This window comes from Muscardinus avellanarius, assembly GCF_963383645.1.
Source record: "Muscardinus avellanarius genome assembly, chromosome: 14".
NCBI lineage: Eukaryota > Metazoa > Chordata > Mammalia > Rodentia > Gliridae > Muscardinus > Muscardinus avellanarius.
In genome coordinates this window covers 40,810,330-40,833,871 of record NC_137800.1, presented here as the reverse complement: position 1 = coordinate 40,833,871, position 23,542 = coordinate 40,810,330, and the positions used below count along the sequence as shown (strand labels likewise).

Genomic DNA, 23,542 nt, shown 5'->3' with positions numbered 1-23,542 from the left:
GAATTGTTCCTTGAGCTTAAAATATTAATAAATTTTTCTTTTTGTTGATTTTCTAATCATACTTTAGACTGTAGATGCAGTATTCTGTACTTTATACCACAAGAATTTACTGAAGTCATTTTTTTTTTAAATCATACAGACAAAAACTTTGAACTGTGGAGCAGGAAAGAAGCTGTTTCTGAGCTGCATAAACTAAATTCTAAACAGGTAATATGACTTCATTAGATATGGGTTTTTTTCCCTGTATTGTAGTTGAAAAACATTTTATGGAAGCTGCTATCCAAATACGAGTTTATGGTTGAGGGCCCTCTTTATTTGGTAAACATTATGGATTTGCTGCTTTGTTTGTTCTGCTTTTTGGCATAATATTTTGTTCTTTCTTCATATCTTTGTTAGAAAAGAGCCATGGCCTTCTTAAAAATTTAATTACTAGAATGGTTTGTGCAATACCTTTTGAAATTTCTTTTTTCTTCACAGAATTTCCTCCATTTGAGTTTGAATTTATTATCTGACACCTATTTGGATACTCTCTCTTTCCGAGTCCATTAATCTCAAACTTTGTCCTTCTACAGTTCTGTTGATTGGTTTTTTTATTCATGAACTTTTCTGCTCTTTGTTTGTTTATATCTACGATTGAAGTTTTGTCTAAAATTACTTTGAACATTAGTTTTTGTGCATAACGCATTGTAACATGTTAAAGTCTGTGTTAGGGAATTTGAATTCACTAAGGGAAAGTTACAGTTTGTTTGCTGTATGCAGTTTAGATATTAAATGTCTATAGGATGAGAATTAGATGAAATTTTGTTAAAAGTGCATTAGAAGTTAAGTGCTTTTAAAAAGTTCTCAGGATCTGAATTCTGTTAAAATTTTAAGAAACCTGTTTTCAAAATTTGTGTAATATACTTTTGTTTTCTAAAGAGCAAATTTTCAGCTCTATGAGGACCTGAAATGAGATTTTCATGAGAAAATACATATTAGTATTGATTTATATCTTATAATTGTCAATGGCTTTATTCTTGTTTTGGTTTTACTTTTTTTCTGGGAGAATGTAACAAAATAGGACAAGAAAAATGGGATTCAGGAAAGATCAAATGTCAGATAGTTTTTAACACTAGGCAGTCATTATATAGTAGACATTGAGTGAAACAAGACAAAATCAGTTATAAAATAGTTTTGTTTTTAGAATATTAGGGAAAATAGATAAGAGGAATAAAATATATAGGGCAATTGATTTAATGCACATTGGAAGACTGGTTTTCTTAGCAAGGAATATGGCCTTTTGGAGCAAATGAATTTAAGATTTGAAAACAGAAAGTTTTGGAATAATTATACTGGGGAATTGAGTATGAAGCTAACAGGAAATACATACCAATGTATTCATTTTACAAATGTAAATGCAGTATGCAATGACTGTAAAGTACTAGGTCAGTGAGCAAAACTGACATGTATATATAGGGTAGTGTACATGTATATGTACATATATAGTTAGTATATATGTACTGTAGTATAGTTAAAAACTGTTTATGAGCCGGGTGTGGTGGCACACGTTTGTAATCCCCGTGCTTGGGAGGCAGAGACAGGAGAATCCCATAGGTTCGAAGCCAGCCTCGCTGGTTTAAGAGACCCTGTTTCCAAATAAAAATATAAAATAGGTCTGGGAGTGTAGCCCGAAGGTAGAAGGGTTTCCAGGAACCCCAGTACCACCAAAAAAAAGAAAAACAAAAACAAAAAACTGCTTTATGTAGTATATAGAACACCTTAAGAATGGGCACAACCAATGTCATTTTATGGCTATTTTCCCTTGTTTCATAGCCTGAGAATAGAAGATAGATTATCTGGAATTAAGCTAACTGGACAAATAGGTTAGAAAGTCAAGGAGGTTTGCAAGGCATTTTTGGAATAGTTTACTTGCTTATGGATTTGGATTTGAGTAAGGAAGTAAGAGATTTAGAGAGAAGAGAATTTTGAAGGAATTGGAAGTATTTGGGAGGGCCAACAGCAAAGTTCAGCAGAATGGGAAAATGAGAAAAGTAGAATGTAATACTTATTGTTAGAAAGAGGAGTTTCAGAATTCCTCTTGAACAGATGAACAGTTCAGAGTGAAAAAAGTATTAGAGGCCGGGCGTGGTGGCGCACACTTGTAATCCCCATGCTTGGGAGGCAGAGACAGGAGGATCGCGCAGGTTTGAAGCCAGCTGCACACGCTGGCTTAGGAGACCCTGTTTCCAAATAAAAATGTAAAAATAGATCTGGGAGTGTAGCCTGGAGGTAGAAGGGCTTCCAGGAACCCCAGTACCACCAAAAAAAAAAAAAAAAAAAAAAAAAAAAGTATTAGAAAAGATGAGATGGACATTGAAACTGAGGCCAGAATCTTATAAAATCATCATAAATATTCAGTTCATGAAAGCAAGAAATGGAGAGTAAAACTAGGAGCTAATTGTTCATCTAGAAAAGTGTAAGACTGTCTTGGGTAGAAAAAGGTGCCCAGGATAGGGAGAATGGTATTTTTGATGGCTTCTTTTTCAAAAGAGGTAAGGTTAAGCACCAACAGTTTTCTTTTTCCATGAATCTAGGAAAGTGGGAAAAGTAGCATTTTATTTTAGAAATTTTAAGAAATGGTATCTTGTTTATGTATGTATTTATTTTTGGTACTAGAGGTTGAACCCCAATGCATTCTACCTCTAGCCACACCCCCCCAGCCCTATCTTATTATTTATTTTGAAACAGGGTCTTGCTAACTTCCTGGGGCTGGCCTTGACCTGCAATCCTCTAGTTTCAGCCTCCCAAGTTCTGGGATTACGGGCATGTGCCACTATAACCAGCTAGAAATGATGTTTTAGAAGGGTCTTGAGGTTGTACTGAAGTAAAGAATCAGGAAAAAGGTTTGGGAATAGATGGAAGATGTATAGGGAGTTTATTTGTAATAGTCCAGTGGAAGAGGATGATAGTACTCTAACAAGTATATGGGATAGAAGGGCATTGAAGGTAGGGATTTCAGATTGACTATAGTAGCAAGCCTGAGTGACTTTGCCTAGGGAGGATATATAATTAATGATAAAGAAATGATTGATAGCTTTTGGATAGACTTGTAGAGAGGAAGAGGTCTTACCAATCAGAATTTTATATACTAGATTAATTGGCTTCAAGATGCACATTTGCTTTTATAGAAAACAAGGATATAGCCAGGCGAGGTGGCGGCTTGTACTCCCCTTGCTTGGGAGGCTGAGACAGGAGGATTATACAGGTTCACAGCCAGCCTCAGCTACTTAGTGAGGCTATCAACAACTTAGTGAGACCCTGTTTCCAAATAAAGTATAAAATAGGGCTGGGAGTGTAGCCCAGAGGTAGAATGCCTCTGGGTTTCATCCCCAATACTGCAAAAAAAAAAAAAAAAAAAAAAAAAAAAAAGAAAAGGAAAGAAAGAAAACAAGGAGATATATTATTTTCTATTTTATGGTACTGGAGATAGAACCCACGGGCATTTTACCTCTGAGCTATACTCCAATCCTATTTTTTATTCTTTATTTTGAAACGGTCTTACATGGTTGCAAAGAGTCTCACTAAATAGCTGAGGCTGTCTGTGAATCAAGATCCTTCTGTCTCAACCTCCCAGATGCTGGGATTACAAGCTTGCACCATCACGTCCAGCTAAAACAAGAATATATTAAGCAATTTATTTTTTGTAAAAATGTTTCACATATGTGATTATAAAAATTAAATTTAAGCCGAGCATGGTGACATATGCTTGTAATTCTAGTACTTAGGAGACTGAGACAGAGGATCACAGGTCCAAGGCTGGCCTCAGAAACTTAGGCCCTCTGGAATTTGGTATGACCCTATTTCAGAAATACAAAGAATAAAAATAGGGCTGGGTGTATAGCTCAGAGATAGAATGCCCCTGAGTTCAATCCCCAGTACTATCCAAATCAATACATAATTTTTTTTTTTTTTTTTTTTTTTTTTTTTTTTTTTTTTTTTTTTTGTGGTGGTACTGGGGTTCCTGGAAGCCCTTCTACCCTTCTACCTCTGGGCTACACTCCCAGACCTATTTTATACTTTTTATTTGGAAACAGGGTCTCTTAAGCCAGCAAGGCTGGCTTCGAACCTGCGCGATCCTCCTGTCTCTGCCTCCCAAGCGTAGGGATTACAAGTGTATGCTACCACGCCTGGCAATACATAAATAAATTTATATCACAAAGAATTTATAATGTTTGTGGAAGTATATTTAGCCTGATATAAATATTATACATAAATACTATATAATATGTAATATATACATTAGTATATGTATATCAAAACAACATATGGTACCGTATTGTGTACAACTTTTGTGGTTTTATGTATTAGATAAAAATTTTCAGTTGAAAGAATTTATACCAGTGGTGAATTTACTGTAAGATAGACCTAAGTGCAGTACTTGGTATACAGTAAGGTAGATTTTTAAAATTAATTAATTAATTAATTTATTTATTTTGGTGGTACTGGGGTTCCTGGAAACCCTTCTACCTCTGGGCTACACTCCCAGACCTATTTTTATATTTTTATTCGGAAACAGGGTCTCTTAAGCCAGCGTGGCTGGCTTCAAACCTGCGCGATCCTCCTGTTTCCGCCTCACAAGTGCGGGGATTACAAGCGTGTACCACCATCCCCGGCTTATTTTTATTTTTGTAGGGGCATTCTACCTCTGAACTATACCCCTAACCCTATTATTTCCCAGGGGTTTTTTTGTGTGTGTGTGTGGTACTAGGTGGAACCCAGAGGCTTTCTACCTCTGGGCTATACTCCCAGACCTATTTTATATTTTATTTGGAAATGGGGTCTCCCTAAGTTGCTGACAGCCTCACTAAGTAGCTGAGGCTGGCTTTGAACTTGGCAATCGTCCTATCTCAGCCTCCCAAGTGCTGGGATTACAAGTGTGTGCCACCAGGACCTGGTAAGCCCTATTTTTTTATTTTTTATTTTGAAACAGAGTCTCACTGAGTTACAGAGGGCCTCACTAAGTAGCTGAGGCTGTCTGCAAACTGCTATTCTCCTGTTTTAGGCTCCCAAACACTGGGATTGCAAGCATGGGCCACGCCCCCGCTCCCCCTCCCCCAGTACTGGGGATGGAACCCAAGGGCATTCTGAGCTACACACCCAGCCTATTTTTTTATTCTTTACTTTGAAACAAGGTCTCACCAAGTTGCTGAAGTCCTCACTAAGTAGCTGAGCCTGTCTGAGAACCAGTGATCCTTCTGTCTCAGCCTTCCAAGTACTGCACATTCTGCCAGTAAGGTCAAATTTTTGTTGATTCAAATTGAGTACTACACCAGGCGTGGTAGCACACATTTGGTGCACGCTTGGTGCATGCTTGTAATCCCTGCACTTGGGAGGCTGAGACTGGAGGATTGCACAGGTTCAAAGCCAGCCTTAGCCACTTAGTGAGGCTCTCAGCAACTTAGTGAGACCCTGTTTCCAAATAAAATATAAGATAGGTATGGGAGTATAGCCTGGAGGTAGAAAGCCTCTGGGTTCCACCCCGAGTACCACCAAAAAAAATAAAAAATAAAAAATAAAAAATAGGGCTGGAGGTGTGGCTTGGAGGTAGAATGCTGGTGGGTTCCATCCCCAGTACAGCAAAAGAAAAAGAAAAAAAATTGAGTGCTACTTTTTGTTGCAATTTATTATTTATTTAATTTATTTTTTATTTGTTATTTGTTGCAATGTTTTACACTCTTTTCTATATATCTTAAAAGAATATTGTTTCTTTGTTTTTAATTCAAAAGTAAACATATTAGATTGAAAAAGCAATGGAAAAGATCATATATAATTTTTTAGGTATAAAAAGTACAGAGGAGAAATAAATTTCTCAAATGAAACTAGTTTAACAACACATAATACTAGATAATGTATTTTCTTCTCAATTTCCATTAAATGTATTTAGTTGTAGATTATTAAGGCTTTCAAAGCAGTATACTGGATATTTCTTTTATAATTAGAGAAATACTCCAAATAGTGTAACCTTTAGTAAACTCATATAGATAGATAAAATTCTACTTTGATGATTCTCAATTTTTAGAGAAAAAAATTATATATTTTTCTACAATAGTTTTTTTTAATACTGAGAATTTTTGAATCTTGATTTATACCTATCAATTCAGAATTAAGGTATTTCTATAGATGGTTATGAGGAATTTAATGCCATTCAAAAATAGTATCTTTAATATTTTAAGGAAATAATTGCTTTAACTTCATTAGTTGATTTCTTTGAATTTTTTTTTCATTCTTAATTCAAAGGCAAACTTTAGTCACAGATATTTTCATAGTAATTGATATATGGTTCTTTTTTTGCAGTACTGGGGATGGAACTCAGGGGCATTCTACCTCCAAGCTACACCCCCAGCCCTATTTTTTCTTTATTTTGAAACAGGGTCTCACTGAGTTATAGAGTCTCACTAAGTAGTAGTTGAGGCTGTCCTCGAACCATAATCCTCCCATCTCAGCTTCTCAAATGCTGGATTACAAGCGTGTGCCACCACGCCCAGCAATACTATGGTACTTTAGATGTAAATAACGCTTTTCTCTAGTAAGAATTCTGCATCATGACTTTCTTTTAAAAATCACTGCAAGTAGCTTAAAATTACTATATTATGTTTTCATTTTGTATCTTCATAAAGTAAGATAAGGAAGCCAATGTACTTGGATCATAGGTGTGTACCACCATGCCAGACTACTAGACGTTTTTAAGGAATCAGTGTATAAAGGGGAATTAGCAGAGGTGGTTATAAAGAAAACTATCCTGAGGACGTTAAAATTTGTCAGTAAAAAACTCATAGAGGGAGCTACTGAAGATATAGAAGAGAAGAAAAAAGAGAAAGCAAATAGCATGTGATCGTCTCTGAGAAAGCGGGAGCAAATAGGACCCAGGGCAAAAGAAAAATGATTAGCTCTTTTCAAGTAAGACTCAAAAATAGCTAAATGAAACCTATAAAATTATTTCAACTTTGTTTAGTATAGAATGGGTAAGAATGTTTGTTCAATGTAGAAAAATCTTATCCTCATTAAGTTGCCCATTACCTGTACCAGTTGTTTTCTAGTAGCTTCAACTTTTCATCTCATTGTCTTTTAAACCTGCCTGCAAAAATCCCAACTCTGGATGGATTTCTGTGGAGTGTTTATAAGAAGGCTGAAGAGCATTGCTGCAAGAAAACTTTGTAATGCATATTATTAGTAATATTAATGAGTGGTTCCTGCTTTCACCCGAGTATTTATTCATTCTCTGCTTGCCAGTATTCTCAGACCTCTCTGCCGTTGTTGTTTCACTCCTTAATATACAATTCTTCCTCCTTCACATCACTTAGGAATGCTCTGAATTTTCTACCACAAAATTTGTTAACCAGCCTTGAATTACATTCTTCCCTTTCCTTTTGTTTCAATGAAAAAGGTGTTCCTCTGCCTTTCTAAAGCTAATCATTTTTATTTTGTCCTGGGTCCCATTTGCTCCCACTTTCTCGGAGATGATCACATGCTATATGCTTTTCGCTTTTCTCTTTTGCATCTTCAGTAGCTCCTTGTATGACCTTTTTACTGACAAATTTTAAACATCCTCAGGATAATTTTATTTTAATCGTTTTTTTTTTATAACCACCTCTGCTATTTTTCCTTTACAGATTGATTCCTTAAAAACATTATCTAGTAGCTCGGCATGGTGGTACACACCTATGATCCAAAAAAGAGTTGAAGGTATAGCTCAGTAGTAGAACACCATGGGTTCAGTCTCCAGCACCACAAATATATGTGTGTGTGTGTGTGTGTGTGTGTGTGTGTGTGTGTGTGTGTGTGTAGATATATATATGTATGTTTATACATGTACACATATACAACATACACACACACACACACACATATATATATATACACATACATGTATGTGTGTGTGTGTCTCACACATCTAGTAATTAGCTTCCTACATTTATTTTCATTCCCCTCCCTAATGCATTCTAATTATGGAATTGACCCTTGTCACTCTGCTCAAGTTGCCTTTACCAAGGTCACTGATAACCTTGTTGCTAAATCCAAAATGACACTCCTCAGTGCTTTTCTTATTTGACAAGGTAACATTTGCCATCTTACCACATACTCCTTTTTGGTACACTTTTCTTTTTGGTATACTCTCCTGGCTTCTCCTATCTTTTCATACCTTCTTGATGTCCTTTTCCTGTCTCTTAAGTACAAGTATCCTTTAAGGTTTAGTATTCTCTTACTCTTTATCATCTCTTGTTCACTTGAGGTACTTTTATGATTAATGACATACAGATTTCTCTCCATCATAGATTTTTCTTAGAAATCCATATGTGTTCAGTAGATGAATTTAATTGAAGGTACTATAGGTACTTTAAACCCAACATTTCTAAAACAGCTCATCCTCCTCTTCTGTAAACAACTGAAACTTAATCTTCTAATTATTTTGTATCATATACCAAGTTGTTCAAGCTAGAAACCTAGGGTTAGTCCTTTTACTGATTCCTTATCATAATAGTCACCAAGCCCTACTGATTCTGCCACAGATATTTTACTTGGTCTTTCCTATGTCCCTCTTTACATCTCTAATCTTTTCATTTTCAGAAGTCTGTCATTCTAAATACTAGTTCATATTAATAGACCTAAGAAAATTTAGAAAGCAGAGATCTTATATTTTTAATGGTGACTTTTTTTTTGGTACTGAGGTACTGGGGATGAAACCCCAGGGACATCCTACCTCTGAGCTACACCTCCAGCCCTATTTTTATTTTTTATTTGGAAACAGGGTCTCACTAAGTTGCTGAGGCTAGCCATGAACCTATGATGCTCCTACATCAGTCTTCTAAGTTCTGGGATTACAAGCATGCATCACCATGCTTGGCTCATCGGGACTTTAAAGCAATTAGATATGTTGGTGTGAAGAAATGACTGCTGTTATTTTCTGCCTTTTATAGGGGGAGATATTTACTGTTTTTGAGAAATTTCCTGAATGTTAATATGTTGAGAATTGATCCACATATAATTATTTCTTTTAGCTTCATACTAATAATTTTATTTCTATAAAACAGTGAACAGAGTTATTTTACCAACCCAATAGATTAAAGTATTAAATTTTTTTGAATTGATCTTTTTCCCCCCAAATAGTTGTAATGTACAGTTTCTAAATTGTTTTAGAAAGCGTACTTAGTATTCACAGTCATTAGTCTATAAATACATCCTTAGAACCAGCTCTGCATTTTAGGGGACATTTATTTTACAAAAATAGAGCATAAAACATTCTATAAATAAATTATATATATATATATATATATATATATATATTTTTTTTTTTTTTTTTTTTTTTTTTTTTTGGTGGTACTGGTTTCCTGGAAACCCTTCTCCGGGCTATACTCTCAGACCTATTTTATATTTTTGTTGGAACAGGGTCTCTTAAGCCAGCAAGACTGGCTTGGAACCAGTGTGATCCTCCTGTCTCCACCTCCCAAGCGTGGGGATTACAAGCATGCCTCACTACGCCTGGCTTATTTCCATTTTTCTGCATATGGTTAACCAGTTTTGCCAACAACATTTCTTGAAGAGGCTATCTTTTTTCCAGTGTATGTTTTTAGCCCCTTTGTCAAAAATCAGTTGGCTTCAAGTGTAGATTTGTTTCTGATTCTTCTATTCTGCTCCATTGGTCTTTGTATCTCTTCTTGTACCAGTACCATGCTGTTTTTATTACTGTAGCTTTTTAGTATAGTTTGAAGTGAGATATTGTGAGTAGTTCTTGCTGCTGAGAACGACTTTGCAGCTCTATAGAAAAGTCATTAAAGTAATATTGTGTTTAAGATATTTTAAATATTGTGTTGATTTTTATCATTACTTTTTAATTTTGAGATTATCCAATTTAACTTGGTATGTAATCTCTTAATATTTAATAGACATTTAGGATTAAATTATACATGGGATAAATCCTGCTTTGTCATAAATGATCCTTTTTGATATTATACTGTAGTAAATAGGTTGAGTTAGGATCTTAGAATCAAAGAAGTTTAAATTTGTATTCTTTTTTGCCTTTTACTGACTGGTCAAATTATTTTAGTCTTTTGTAATCTGATGGCTTTCCCTGTACCTCAAATTTTAGATAAAATTACCTCAAACTTTTCTCCTCCTGTACAATTCCACAGCTATTGGGAAATCCAAAACCCTCCCTTCTGTGAATCTGAACCTCTGCTTTTACCTTTGTTGCTTCTGTTTTTCATCTCTTTGACCCAGGTATAACATTCAGTACTTTTATTTTTACATACCCAGACAAAAACTACCTGAGGAGTACTTGTGAGTTTGTTAAGACTTTAGTAAGATTTAGGGAATGCTATCAGGTAGTAGCAATACAAAAGGACAGAAGGCATCACCATTAAAATGTTTTCATTTAGTTAAAATAGGGCAGTAGCCATCACTATTATTAAAAAAAAAATTTTAAGTCACTGCGCTCTTAGATTTTATTGGTACTTTACCCCACCTTGATTTGCTTCTACCTTCTCATCATCTTAACATTCTGACATATCTTCCTTCATACTTTAAAGCCAAAACTTTTTCCTTGTTTCATGTAGAACAGTTCTAACCTCTTTGGATTTTTGGCACAAAGATTATGCCTCATGTCCTTGAGGTAGACACTGCTGGGTGGGGTGGTGCACCCTTGTAATTCCAGTACTTGAGAGGCTGAGGCAGGAGAATCTGAGTTCACGACCAGCCTCAACTACTTACTGAGGCCCTTCACAGCTTAGTGAGATCCTGTTTCAAAATAAAAGAATAAAATCAGGCTGGGGATGTAGCTCAGAGGTAATATGCCCCTGGGCTCAATCTTCAGTAACTAACACACACACACACACACACACACACACACACACACACACAAAAAAAAAAAAAAAAAAAAAAAAAAAAAACAGAAACACTTGGTTCCTAAGAAAGTTCTGGTTCTAACTATTAATATTTTTCTTATTGTATGTGCTACTACATCTTGTAGGACAGTGCTGGGTAGACTGCACTGATGTTGAAGGGCAATGCATATACGGGGTGTATAGGGTTCTTTCTCCTCTCTGTCACTCCAGATGTTTAACTGAGGACAACATGATAGGCAGTAACATTAGTAAGACAACTTAAGATAGGAGGTTGACAGTGCCTCTCTTATTTAATAACACTAGTGTTTCAAGATTTCTTCATATTGATACATTTCATTGAATGGTTTAAAAGGTAAAGTTTTTATGTGCTAAAATGCCTAGTTTTTACTTGTTTTGCAGAAAATTAATCATTGAAGCCAGAATGGCCACAGGGGGAGGTCCTTTTGAAGAAGGCATGAATGACCAGGATTTACCAAACTGGAGCAATGAGAGTGTTGATGACAGACTCAACAATGTGGTATGGTATCTTACTATCAGTGGTGTGTTGTTGACTATTAATGTCACAGTGCAACTTTACTTTGACCAAATCTAACTCACTGAGACTCTTTGTAAACCTGCTAGCTAATATATTAAGGTATGCTGCACTGTTATTAGATGACACTTTGGTTACACCTAACAGAAATCAACTTGAGTTAGTTTAAACTGAACAGGAGATTGAAGAATATAAAGATGTTTTATGGAAACCATGTTAAAGGAATGTAGCTGAGTTTGAGGAAGGGACTGGGAAAAGAAACTAAAAAATTGTAAAAAAATATAATTCACTTTTTTATTTCCATGACACTATTTGTGAATACCTCTGTTAACACAACTTTCTCTTCACAGACAAGCTTTCTTACCTTCTCTGGTGCATATGGCTGTCCCATCCACTTAAAGTTTTCAGTTATGGCTACATTTTTATACTGATTACTTATGTTAGTTTCAAATTAAAATTTTAATATATGATCATCCCGATTTGTGTTAATTATACATTTCTTTTCTAGTTATCTGTGGCCAGAAAGGGGTAGAATAAGTAGTATAAAAGGTTGGCAGAAATACCCACACATAGATTGGAGTGAAGAGATAATTTATAGAGAGATGGATTTTGTTATAAATGAGGAAAATATACTACAGTGGTTTTATTATAGTAATAACTAAGGGTCTTCCAATGTGGATAGGTAGTAGATGTTTTGTTAAATAATTAGATTATGTGTATGATTATGTGTATGATTAAGTAGAACATGTTTTACGACTGAAATAGTCAGCATTATTTGTCATTCTGTATTGGATATTATCATGTAGTACATTTTTGCCTATAAAGATAATAGTAAACATTATTGTTTACCACATGGAAGGCACTATGCTAGATATTAATATATGCTAATTTTAATCTTATTTTAGACATGAGGAAGCTGAGATTATGGGACATTAAATAAATTGTGTAGGGTCACACAGTGGAGCATTTCTTCAGAAAATAGTAATGACTTTAGAACCCAGATTGATTCCAGATCTGTTGTCTTTTTATGTACATACTGACTTTAAAATAGGCCAGTAAAGATAAATTATTTCAATATTTAATTTTATAAATAGGAAAGAAAGTTTAAAAAGTTTTTGGAAATATTTAACTTTATTCTAGAGTTGGGATTGAAGTTTTTTGTTTTTAGTTTTTTTGGTACTGGGGGTGGATCCCGAGGCTTTCTACCTCCAGGCTATACTCCCAGACCTATTTGGGATTGAAGATTTATGTGGTAATGATCTATAATAGGAGACTAACCTATTTTTCAAAGGATGGATTATGAAATTAGGATAGATGTAATGAGGAGGGAAAATGGGTTAATAGAAATAAGTGTTTCTAGCTGGGTGGTGGCGTAGGCTTGTAAACCCAGTACTTGGGAGGCTGAGATAGGAGGATCAACTCTCATCAACTTAACAAGACCTTGTTTCAAAATAAAAATAAAATAGGGCTGGGGATTTAGCTCAGAGGTAGAATGCCCCTGAGTTCAATCCCCAGCACCACATAATAAATAAATAAATAAATAAATAAATAAATAAATAAATAAATAAATAAATAAATATTTCTAAGAGTGTTAAGTTTATGTGAAAAAAATGTCTTCTCACTTTAATCCTAAGACTGATCAAAGTTTTTTAAGCATATCAAATTTTTAACTTTTGCTTTTACTTTTTTAAAGGATTGGGGTGGCCAACAGAAGAAGGCAAATAAATCATCAGAAAAGAATAAAAAAAAGTTTCGTGTAGAAAGTGATAAAAGGGTAACTAATGATATTTCTCCGGAGTCATCACCAGGAGTTGGAAGGCGAAGAACAAAGACTCCACATACATTTCCACACAGTAGATACATGACTCAGATGTCTGTTCCAGAGCAGGCAGAATTAGACAAACTTAAGCAGCGGATAAACTTCAGTGATTTAGATCAGGTTTGTGACTTATTTTAAAAATCAAATTGTGACTATGGAAAATATTTGAAATGAAGTAATTTGTCTTAAGAGTATATCTAAGCCAGGCGTGGTGGTGCACGCTTGTAATCCCCGTTCTTGGGAGATGGAGACAGGAGGATCGCGCTGGTTCAAAGCCAGCCTCCCTGGCTTAAGAGACCCTGTTTCCAAATTTTAAAAAAGTATAAAAATAGGTCTGGGAGTGTAGCCCAGATGTAGAAGGGTTTCCAGGAACCCCAGTACCACCAAAAAAAAAAAAAAAGTATATCTAGTTATTATTTTAAAATTTTTTCTCTTCATAGGGAAAGATTTTAATCAGTGATAATACTACTTTTTCCTTTGGAAGGAAATAGTCATATTTCTAAATTGCCAAAAAACATGTCTTTCCAGAATTTATTATTTCATTATAAAGCTACATTTTCAAGTTACTAATTAAATAAAATTGTTATTAGGTAAGTGAAAAATTCAATTTGATACACTTATTGACTAAGTGTAGATGTCCTGCATTGCTTAAAATATGATTATCTCAATTTGGATTAGATAAGCATTTCTTTTCTAGTCATATTTGTTCAGAAAAGGGTAGGGCAAGTAGTATAAAAGATTGGTAGAAATCCCCCATGTGGATTAGGATGAAGGTACAGTTCATATAGAGAGGTGAATTTTATTAAAAGTGAGGAAAATATCCCAAATAGTTTTTCTATAGTAGTAACTAAGAATTTTCCAGTAGGGATAATGTAGAAATTTATAGGTGTACCAAATGAAATAGGTTATATGGATATGATTAAGTAAGTCAAAGAATTTTATAGTTAAAAGTGATTTTTAGAATAAAACTAATTCGTATTTATAATCACTGAAATAAAGTTTAAATCTAAAACCCAATAGAAATGAGAATGAACTCTTGACCATTGTCTTATAGTCACATTTATACTTTGAATCTCCTGAATCAGTATCTGGTGGTAAAACTAAGAACATTGGAATTTTTTAGACAAATTTATTAAAAGATTAATGTTTGTGTGATTTGATTTTTTTTTTCATATATAGAGAAGCATTGGAAGTGATTCTCAGGGTAGAGCAACAGCAGCTAACAACAAACGACAGCTTAGTGAAAACCGAAAGCCCTTCAACTTTTTGCCTATGCAGATTAATACCAACAAGGGCAAAGATACTGCTACAAGTCTTCCAAAGAGAGAGATGAGTGGATCAGCACAATGTAAAGAGCTGTTTGCTTCTGCTTTAAGTAATGACCTTTTGCAAAACTGTCAAGTCTCTGAAGAAGATGGTAGAGGAGAGCCTGCAATGGAGAGTAGTCAGGTGATCAAATTTGTTTTGCTTATTTTCATAAAGCTCATAGTATAAACATTAAACTTTAAAGAAATATGTGGGGTTATGTACACAGGGGTTTCAGTCAGGTAGAATTAAAGTATTTCCATAGCCTACTTTGTTAATCTATCGGTTTTACTTAAAAAACAAAAACTTAGCCGGGCGTGGTGGCGCACACTTGTAATCCCAGCATTTGGGAGACTGAGACCTGAGGATCACGGTTCACGGACAGCCTCAGCTACTTAGTGAGGCCCTCTGCAACTCAGACCTGGTTTCAAAATAAAGAATAAAAAATAGGGCAGGGGGTGTAGCTCGGAGGTCAAATACCCTTGGGTTCCATCCCCAGACCTGCAAAAAAAAAAAAAAAAAACTAAAAACTTTTTTTTTTCCCCCTGTGGTGCTGAGGATTGAACCTGGGGCATTCTACCTCCTAGCTCCACCTCCAGCCCTATTTAATTTTTTATTTACAAACAGTCTCACTAAGTTGCTGACAGCTAAGCAAAGTTGCTGAGGCTCACTTTAAGCCTGCAGTCCTCCTGTCTCAGCCTCCCAAGTAAGAATAGAAACTTCTGATCCCAAGCGGGGCGTGGTGGCGCACGCTTTGTAATCCCAACATTCAGGAGGCTGAGACCAGAGGATCACGGTTTGCGGACAGCCTCAGCTACTTTGTATGGCCCTTGCAACTCAGTGAGACCGTTTCAAAAATAAAAAGATAAGCCAGGCATGGTGATGGTGCTTGTAATCTCAGCATTTGGGAGGCCAAGGATCACAGTTCACAGGCAGCCTCAGCTACTTAGGCCCTTTGCAACGTAGTGAGACCCTGTTTCAAAATAAAGAATTTTTTAAAAATAGGGCTGGAGTTGTTACTTGGAGGTAGAATGCCCCCTTGGTTCCATCCCCAATACGCCAAATAAAATAAAATAAAATAATAAAAGGACAAAAAAAAATAGGGCTGGGAGTGTAGTTCAGAGATAGAAAGCCCCTGGGGTCCATCCCCAGTACCCCCCCCAAAAAAAAACACTTTTGATCCCAAATGATTTGACCTAGTCAGGGATCACTAAAGCGGTTGGTGGCTGCAGCTGCGGATCCTTTTATAATGTGGCACTAGGGATTGAACCCAAGTGTACTTTTCTACTAATGTATCCCCATTCCTTTTAATTTTTTGTTTTGAGACAGTATCTTAGTAAGTTGCTCAGGCTGGCTTTGAACTTGCAGTCTTCCTGCCTCACCTTGCCCAGTTGCTGGGATCAACCTGAGGCAGTGTGTATGTGTGTGTTACTGGGTGTTGAACCCCAGGGACATTCTACCTCCGAACTATACCCCTAGTCCTTGTTTTATTTTTTTATTTTGAAACAGGGCCTTACTAAGCTAGTGAGGATTGTCCTTGAACCTGTGATCTTCCTCTTTCAGCTTCCCAAGTACTGGGATTACAGGTGTGCGCCTTTGCACCCAGCTCTGAAGCTGTTTTTATTTGCTAAATACTCTATAGATAATTTTTGGAAAAGGAAGATTGAAAACAATATGATTAATAGATTTTTGTAAGACTTTTTAAAATGGTGATACTATTTGAAAATTGTCAAAACATAATATTTCACTAATACATAGTTAAACAATAGAAGGAAGTTCATATAAATAATTCTTTGGTGTAGTTTATTTTATTTATTTATTTATTTTATTTTTTTAGTGGTACTGGGGGTGGAACCCAGAGGCTTTCTATCTCCGGGCTATACTCCTAGACCCATTTTATATTTTATTTGAAAACAGGGTCTCACTAAGTTGCTGAGAGCCTCACTAAGTAGCTGAGGCTGGCTTCGAACCTGCGCGATCCTCCTGTCTCAGCCTCCCAAGCGCAGGGATTACAAGTGTGCACCACCATGCCCTGCTGGTGTAGTTTATTTTATAAATAAAATTTTCAGATAACACAAATTAAAATAACTTTAGAATTTACTTATAAACAGTGATTGAATATTATTACTAGTTATGTTTTGATTAAAATTGAAATTTGATTCAGATTTTTCAAATGTATCAATTCATATAACTAGATTTATCATTATTTGCTTTCCAACAAAAGTTTATAAAAATGATGTTTTGTCATGCTTACTTTTTTTAATATTTGCAGATTGTAAGCAGGCTTGTTCAAATTCGTGACTATATTACTAAAGCTAGTTCTATGCGAGAAGATCTAGTAGAGAAAAATGAAAGATCTGCTAATGTTGAACGTCTTACTCATCTAATAGATCACCTCAAAGAACAAGAAAAGTCATACATGAAATTTCTCCAAAAAATTCTTGTAAGTTTTAGACCTCTTTACTATATTGAGTTATTGTTATGTCAGTGTACATATACTGATGATATTCTGATACCACACCAGAGGAGTTAACATATTTGCAAAAAACTGTGTCACCCGTTATAACATTTTATTGCCCTTTCTAATAGTTGTATGATTTATACCACTAAAATATTTCAGGCTAGAGAAAATGAGGAGGAGGATGTTCGGACTGTAGATTCAGCTGTGGGATCTGGTTCTGTAGCTGAGAGCACATCGCTAAACATAGATGTGCAGTCTGAGGCTTCAGATACCACGGTAAGCAGCGTTTTGGTAATTAAAGTGCTGGAAATGAAGATTTAAACTTTCCCATTTTTCACGATGGTTTATAGGCATTCCTCAAAGAAAAGTGTATTACAGGGAAGAAACCCTCAAATTGTTAATGCTATCTATATTTTTAAAATATGAATGTTTTAAAATTCTATTACATGAAAAATCGTTTTAATGGTTGAATTGAAAAATCTAATAATTTCTGAACTTTGCCATACAGAAATGTTTTTCTAGTTTGTTTTTTAATTATAGGTTTGCTAATTTTAAGAACCATTAGGAAAGTTGAAATTCATTTGAATAAAGGTCTATTAGTAATTACTAATGGTTGTTAAGCCATATAATCTACTGGAAAAGTCTCCATGATCATTTGCCACTGAAAACTCATTTTAAGAGTGCTAGGATTTTTCATGTCTTTGGCCCTAGTATAGTACTGGAGCAAAACTTATAATTAAAAAATTATGACTAGTTTAATAGGACAGGATAGTATTTACATTATTATTCTCAGTGGGAGAATACTATAACTTCAGACTATAAAATGAAATTTATAAACTGTATAACATTTTTACATAAACAATAATTACAGAACTTTTGAAGAAAGATTTGTAAAATAGACTTAGTTTCTGGAATTAGTGTGGTTCCAAACTAGTATACTTTTAAGCAGATTTAACAGATGTGCCTGTAGTCAACACATTAAAAATACTTTTAAAATCCTTTACCAATAAGGCTTTTTTCTTTCTTTCTTTCTTTTTTTTTTTTTTTTTTTTTTGGTGGTACTGGGGTTCCTGGAAGCCCTTCTACCTCCGGGCTATACTCCCAGACCTATTTCATACTTTTTTTTATTTGGAAACAGGGTCTCTTAAGCCAGCGCGGCTGACTTAGAACCTGCACAATCCTCCTGTCTCTGCCTCCCAAGTTGCGGGGATTACAAGTGTGCTCCACCACGCCCGGCAAGGCTTTTCTTTTAAAAAGATGAATATATAGGTGTGTTTATTTTTGAGGTATGTTCCAAATAGCATTCAGCATTAGGAATTTGAGGGTTTGTTTCCTTTTAGTATTGACCTACATATTTTCTTATCTTCCTCCTTTCTCTTCCCAGCCCTTCCTAATTCAAAGAGGGAATATGGAATTATTTCCCTTTCTCCCTTATTTTCACCAGAATATCCTCAGCTTGATCCACACAGTTTTGAAAAATGTATTCTACTGTGGGGAAATTATTTTTCTATTTAGAGTGGTGCCAGGAATAATTTCTTCCTTATATACTAGCAGAAATGGAGCAATATGTTTAAGAAATTTGTGTATATACTAATAATTATCTTACATAATATCTCAAGTGTTCACCATGATGAAAATTTCTTTCATAATAAAGTCATGGAAGTTGATTAATAATATGTAGCAGAATAAATTTTAAAATATGCTTTAGCATTTTATAAAACAAAAATTATCTAAGATATACTTGCTTAATTATAAGCATCAGTTTAGTTTATAGAAACTTTTTAAAAAGTCTTATTTTGCTGCCTCTTGGGGGTGTGGTGGGTGGATGGATTATTTTTTTTAAAGATGGACTGGGAAATATTTGTATTTATTTACAAGACTGGCTTATATGTTAAACAGGAGTTTGTATTAATAAATTAATATGCTACACTATTTAATAAAGGAGGCATCTTTTAGTCTGAGAATTCGGCCGTGCATTGAGGACAAACTAGGGAATTCAGCCTCACAAGAACAGGTTTCAGACATTGACGTTACTACAAGTCCAAAAGGGAAAGGTGACAGACCTCCTCAGAATGACAGGGAACTGAGGCCTAATAGGAAATATAGCCGAAAACGTGGATTTCTCTCAAAGGTATACTTCACATTATTAACTTGGGAAGTCTCTAAATGAGCACCTCTTTCATTCACATTTTCTCTTCCTTATTTGCTTTTCTATTACTGCTATTACTCTTAAGTATATAAATTATTAATATGGTTAATTATTATGCCATAATTTGCTTTAGTAAAATACTGTCCTTTAGTGTTTTTCTTTGTTTTTCTTTGTATCTATTTATGGATTATACATGACAATTAGTTTTGAATCATAATTTGAATCCTTTTTTACTATCTAGAGTTCAAAATATATAACACATTCTTAAACCTAGACCTATCAGTTGCCTTTTGTTTCCAATATTAGTGTTTATGCATTACGATGATACTTGTATTTTTTGTCTTTTCTGTGTTCATTCATTGAGGAAAAATAAAGCAAGCTGTTAGTTCTTCTATCTTTGTAAGAATGAAATACTTTTAATACTTTTTGTTTATTTTTTGTTGGAAACCCTTTTTTTAGAAAAATATTTAATTATCCAGTTGGCTTAATTTTTTTGCTGGGTTTCCTTCACTATTTGATTTAAACGTTCTTTAATTTTTCATGATTTGCATAAAGGATCTTGATGATAAAGTTTAAAGGTAGCCATTTTGTATAGCTCCACTTAAACCAATGATACAAATAGCATTTATAAAAGTCTTTATTTTCTACCTGGCTTTTATGATGCACACCTGTAATCCCAGCTACTTTTGAGGCTGAAGTAGCAGGATCACAGGTTTGAGACCAGCTTGTGCAATTTAGTGAAACCCTGTCTCAAAAAACTAAGAAGGGCTAGTAGCTCAGTGGTAGAGACCCACCCCTGGGTTCAGTCCTCCCCAGTATTGCCAGGAAAAAAAAAAGTGTTTATATTCTTTTTGCAAGAACAAATTGCTATTTTAATAGTTGATTGTACACAATAGTAATTTCATGTCTCATTACTAGCTTATTATGAAGGATTGATTTTTCTAGTTCATAGATTTTGAGTATTTTCTTTTAGTGAGTATTGAAAAAAATCACAATATTTATACTCTAGATATGTTGAGAAGAGAGTGTGTGTGTGTGTGTGTGTGTGTGTGTGTGTGTGTGTATTTTCTACCTTCCACAAGGTAGAAAGGAGAGGAGAAAGTGAATGTAAACTACAATAGGTATCCTTTGTAATTTTTGTCCTCTTTAATTGGTTGAATAGCTACAAAATCTAAGAATTGAGAATTTACAGCATAGTTTCTGTCAGGTATTTTTTTGTTTGTTTTGTTTTTGTTTTTTGTTTTGTGGTACTGGGGATGGAACCTAGGGGCATTCACCCTCCAAGCTATACCCCCAGCCCAATTTTCTTTCTTTCTTATTCATTTATTTATTTATTTATTTATTTTTAATTTATTTATTTTTTTCATGGTACTGGGGTTCCTGGAAGCCCTTCTACTTCCAGGCTACACTCCCAGACCTATTTTATTTGGAAACAGGGTCCCTTAAGCCAGCGCGGCTGGCTCCTAACCAGCGCGATCCTCCTATCTCCGCCTCCCAAGCGCGGGGATTACAAGTGTGCGCCATCACACCCGGCTCCAATTTTCTTTATTTTGAAACAGGGTCTCTCACTGATTTGCAAAGAGACTCACTAAGTAGCTGAGGCTGTCCTCGGACCATGATCCTCCTGTCTCAGCCTCCCAAATGCTGGGATTACAAGCGTGCACCACCATGCCCAGCTCTACTTTTCCTGTTTTTAAGTTTCTTTGAAAAATATCTTTTTTTTTTTTAATGAATTTGGAGTTTATTATAATTTGACTCTCTTAATCTTGGTTTTGTCTTTTTTTTTTTCTTTTTGTGTGGTACTGAAGATTGAACCCCACTAGGGGTTTTTTGCAACAGAGCTACATACCCAGCCTTCTTAAATAAAACAGGGTGTTGCTAAACTGCCAGGGCTGGCCTCAAACTTGCAATCCTTATGTCTCAGCCTTCTGAGTATCTGGGATTACAGGTATATGTACCACCCAATCTCTCTCCTTCCTTCCTTCCTTTTTTTTTTTTTTTTTTTTTTAGTACTGGGAATGGAACCCAGGGGCATTCTACCTCTGAGTGACATCACCAGTCCTATTTTTTATTCTTTATTTTATTTTTTATTTTGATGGTACTTGGGTTCCTGGAAGCCCTTCTACCACTGGGCTACACTCCCAGACCTATTTTTACATTTTTATTTGGAAGCAGGGTCTCTTAAACCAGCGAGGCTGGCTTCGAACCAGCGCGATCCTCCTGTCTCTGCCTCCCAAGCGCGGGGATTCCAAGCGTGCGCCACCACGCCCGGCCTTTTATTCTTTATTTTGAAACAGGGTCTCACTGAGTTGCTGAGGCTGTCCCTAAACTGCGATCCTCCTACTTCAGCCTTCCAAATGCTGGGATCACAAGTGTGTGTCACCACACCTGGCTCTAATCTTGTTTCTTAATGACTTTCTAGTGTAGTTTTATAGATATTCAGTTTATAAAATGATTTTAGTTTCTTAGAAAAAAAAATCTAAATTCTTATCTTCTGATGTTGTAAGTTGAAGTCTTACCTGAAATTCAAAGTTGAGAAGAGTCTTTTGTTTGAGTTTCAGCTTTATATGAAGTGGTTGATACTCTAACACTACCTATAAAGGTGGATTCCATTTTATAAAATATTTTTTAGACATAGAATTTTGTGTGATTCTATACAAGAAACCATCCACAAGTACCCATACCCTCATTTTCTCCTTTTACTGTTGCTTTTATCATTTCTAATTATTTCACAAGAGCTAGGCTTGTATCAAACCAGCTCTTTTCAGAGATTTTATCTTATGCTTTTGTATTTAGAACCCAAGCATATAATTTTGAGGCAGACCATATGATGTAAAGAACACTAAAGAAGAGACTAGGATCCTGCCTTAACTTAATTGTAACATCAGATAAATTATAGACTTCTCTGTGCTTTATAGTTCCTTACCTTTCACGTGAGAAAATGAGAGTATACACTGTCTGAAGTTGGATCTACGAATAATTATTAGGAAAAATATATTTGGATCTACAAATAATTATTAGGGAAACTTTAGTGAAGAAAAAAAGACCTCTTGCTTTCTGAAATGTGACTCATAAATGCAACTTTGGATTTTATGCTTAAGTTTTTTTAAGCATAAATTATTTTTATCTGTAAACTAAAAATGTAGTTGGTAAAGGTGACTTAAAGGAGTTTAAATAAAAGTGGACGTGCCTATAATCCCATCACGCTCTTCGAATGAAACTGAGCCAAGAACCAGGAAGATCAAAAGTTCAAGTCAGCCTGAGCAACTTAAGACCATGTCTCAAAATAATAGCTCAGTGGTAGGGCACTTGCCTAACATGGAGGAAGCCCTGGTTCAGTCCTCAATGCTACAAACAAACCAACAAACCACAAACAACAAAAACAAGTTTAAAAGCATGTGTTTAAGAATTGATTAGTCCCTGTTTCCTTTTCAAGGTTCTATTCTAACCTCAGCTTTCTAGGCATGTTCTTATTTCTACTTATTGTCATTTTCTCATCTTCCCTTTATGTTTGTTCAAGTCTCCACCTCTTTTCTTGGCTCAGCTTTTGTACTTACCAGTCAGAAGTGTTAAATATATCAATGTAAAAGTTATTATGCAATGATGCAATTCCACTAATTTAAAAACTTTGATGAATTCATTTTTGAAAGAGTAAAAAATCTAAAGATTTTTTATTGAAAGATTGTTTTCATTAATAGTTTAGGATTAGAATATTGTAATTTTGCTAATACATGCTGACAATAAGGATTAAAGGATTTTTAAAGTTTTTTTTTTTAAAGAGTAAAACTTTTTAACATTAAATTGTTTAGTAACCTAGGTGTGGTGTACATGCTTATAATCCCAGTAGTTGGGAGACTGAGACAGGAGGATAAAGGACAACCTCAGCAAGTAGTGAGGCTTTCATCAACCTTCCAATACATTGTTTCAGAATAAATAAAAAATAGGTCTAGAGGGTATAGCTTGGAGGTAGAATGCTTCTGAGTTCAATACCTAGTATAAAAAAAAATGTTTAGTATTTTTTTCCTTTTTTTTTTTTTTTTTTTTTTTTACGGGTCTGGGGATGGGACCCAGAGGCATTTGTCCTTTGAGCTACATCCCCTGCCCTATTTTTTTTTTTTTACTCTTTATTTTGAAACAGGGTCTCACTAAGTTGCAGAGAGCCTCACTAAGTAGCTGAGGCTGTCCGCAAACTGTGATCCTCCTGTCTCAGCCTCCCGAATGCAAGCGTGTGTTGCCATGCCACTGGTAAGCTCTTTAAAATTAAATAATTTTAAGGTAACCTTCAGCCTTTTTTTTTTTTTTTTTTTTTTTTTTTGTACTACTGGGGATTGAACCCAGGGCGTTCTACCTCCTTCCCAGCTATACTCCAAGCCCTATTTTTTATTCTTTGTTTTGAAAC

At 35.1% G+C, this 23,542-nt stretch overlaps 1 protein-coding gene across 2 annotated transcripts in view; it reads left to right on the top strand.

Moving 5' to 3' along the window:
• Window positions 1-11,298: 11,298 nt before the first annotated feature.
• Window positions 11,299-23,542, top strand: part of PCM1 (pericentriolar material 1) — a gene marked incomplete at both ends in the record, with an annotated part of 99,300 nt that continues 87,056 nt past the window's right edge. Inside the window, 5 exons of one of the 2 annotated variants that reach the window (XM_080710062.1) lie at window positions 11,299-11,394; window positions 13,103-13,348; window positions 14,408-14,677; window positions 16,806-16,976; window positions 17,154-17,270. In XM_080710062.1, coding sequence (XP_080566188.1) covers window positions 11,299-11,394; window positions 13,103-13,348; window positions 14,408-14,677; window positions 16,806-16,976; window positions 17,154-17,270 — 900 coding nt within the window. The remainder of the gene's footprint in view (window positions 11,395-13,102; window positions 13,349-14,407; window positions 14,678-16,805; window positions 16,977-17,153; window positions 17,271-23,542) is intronic. The other variant, XM_080710063.1, reaches the window with a different exon arrangement.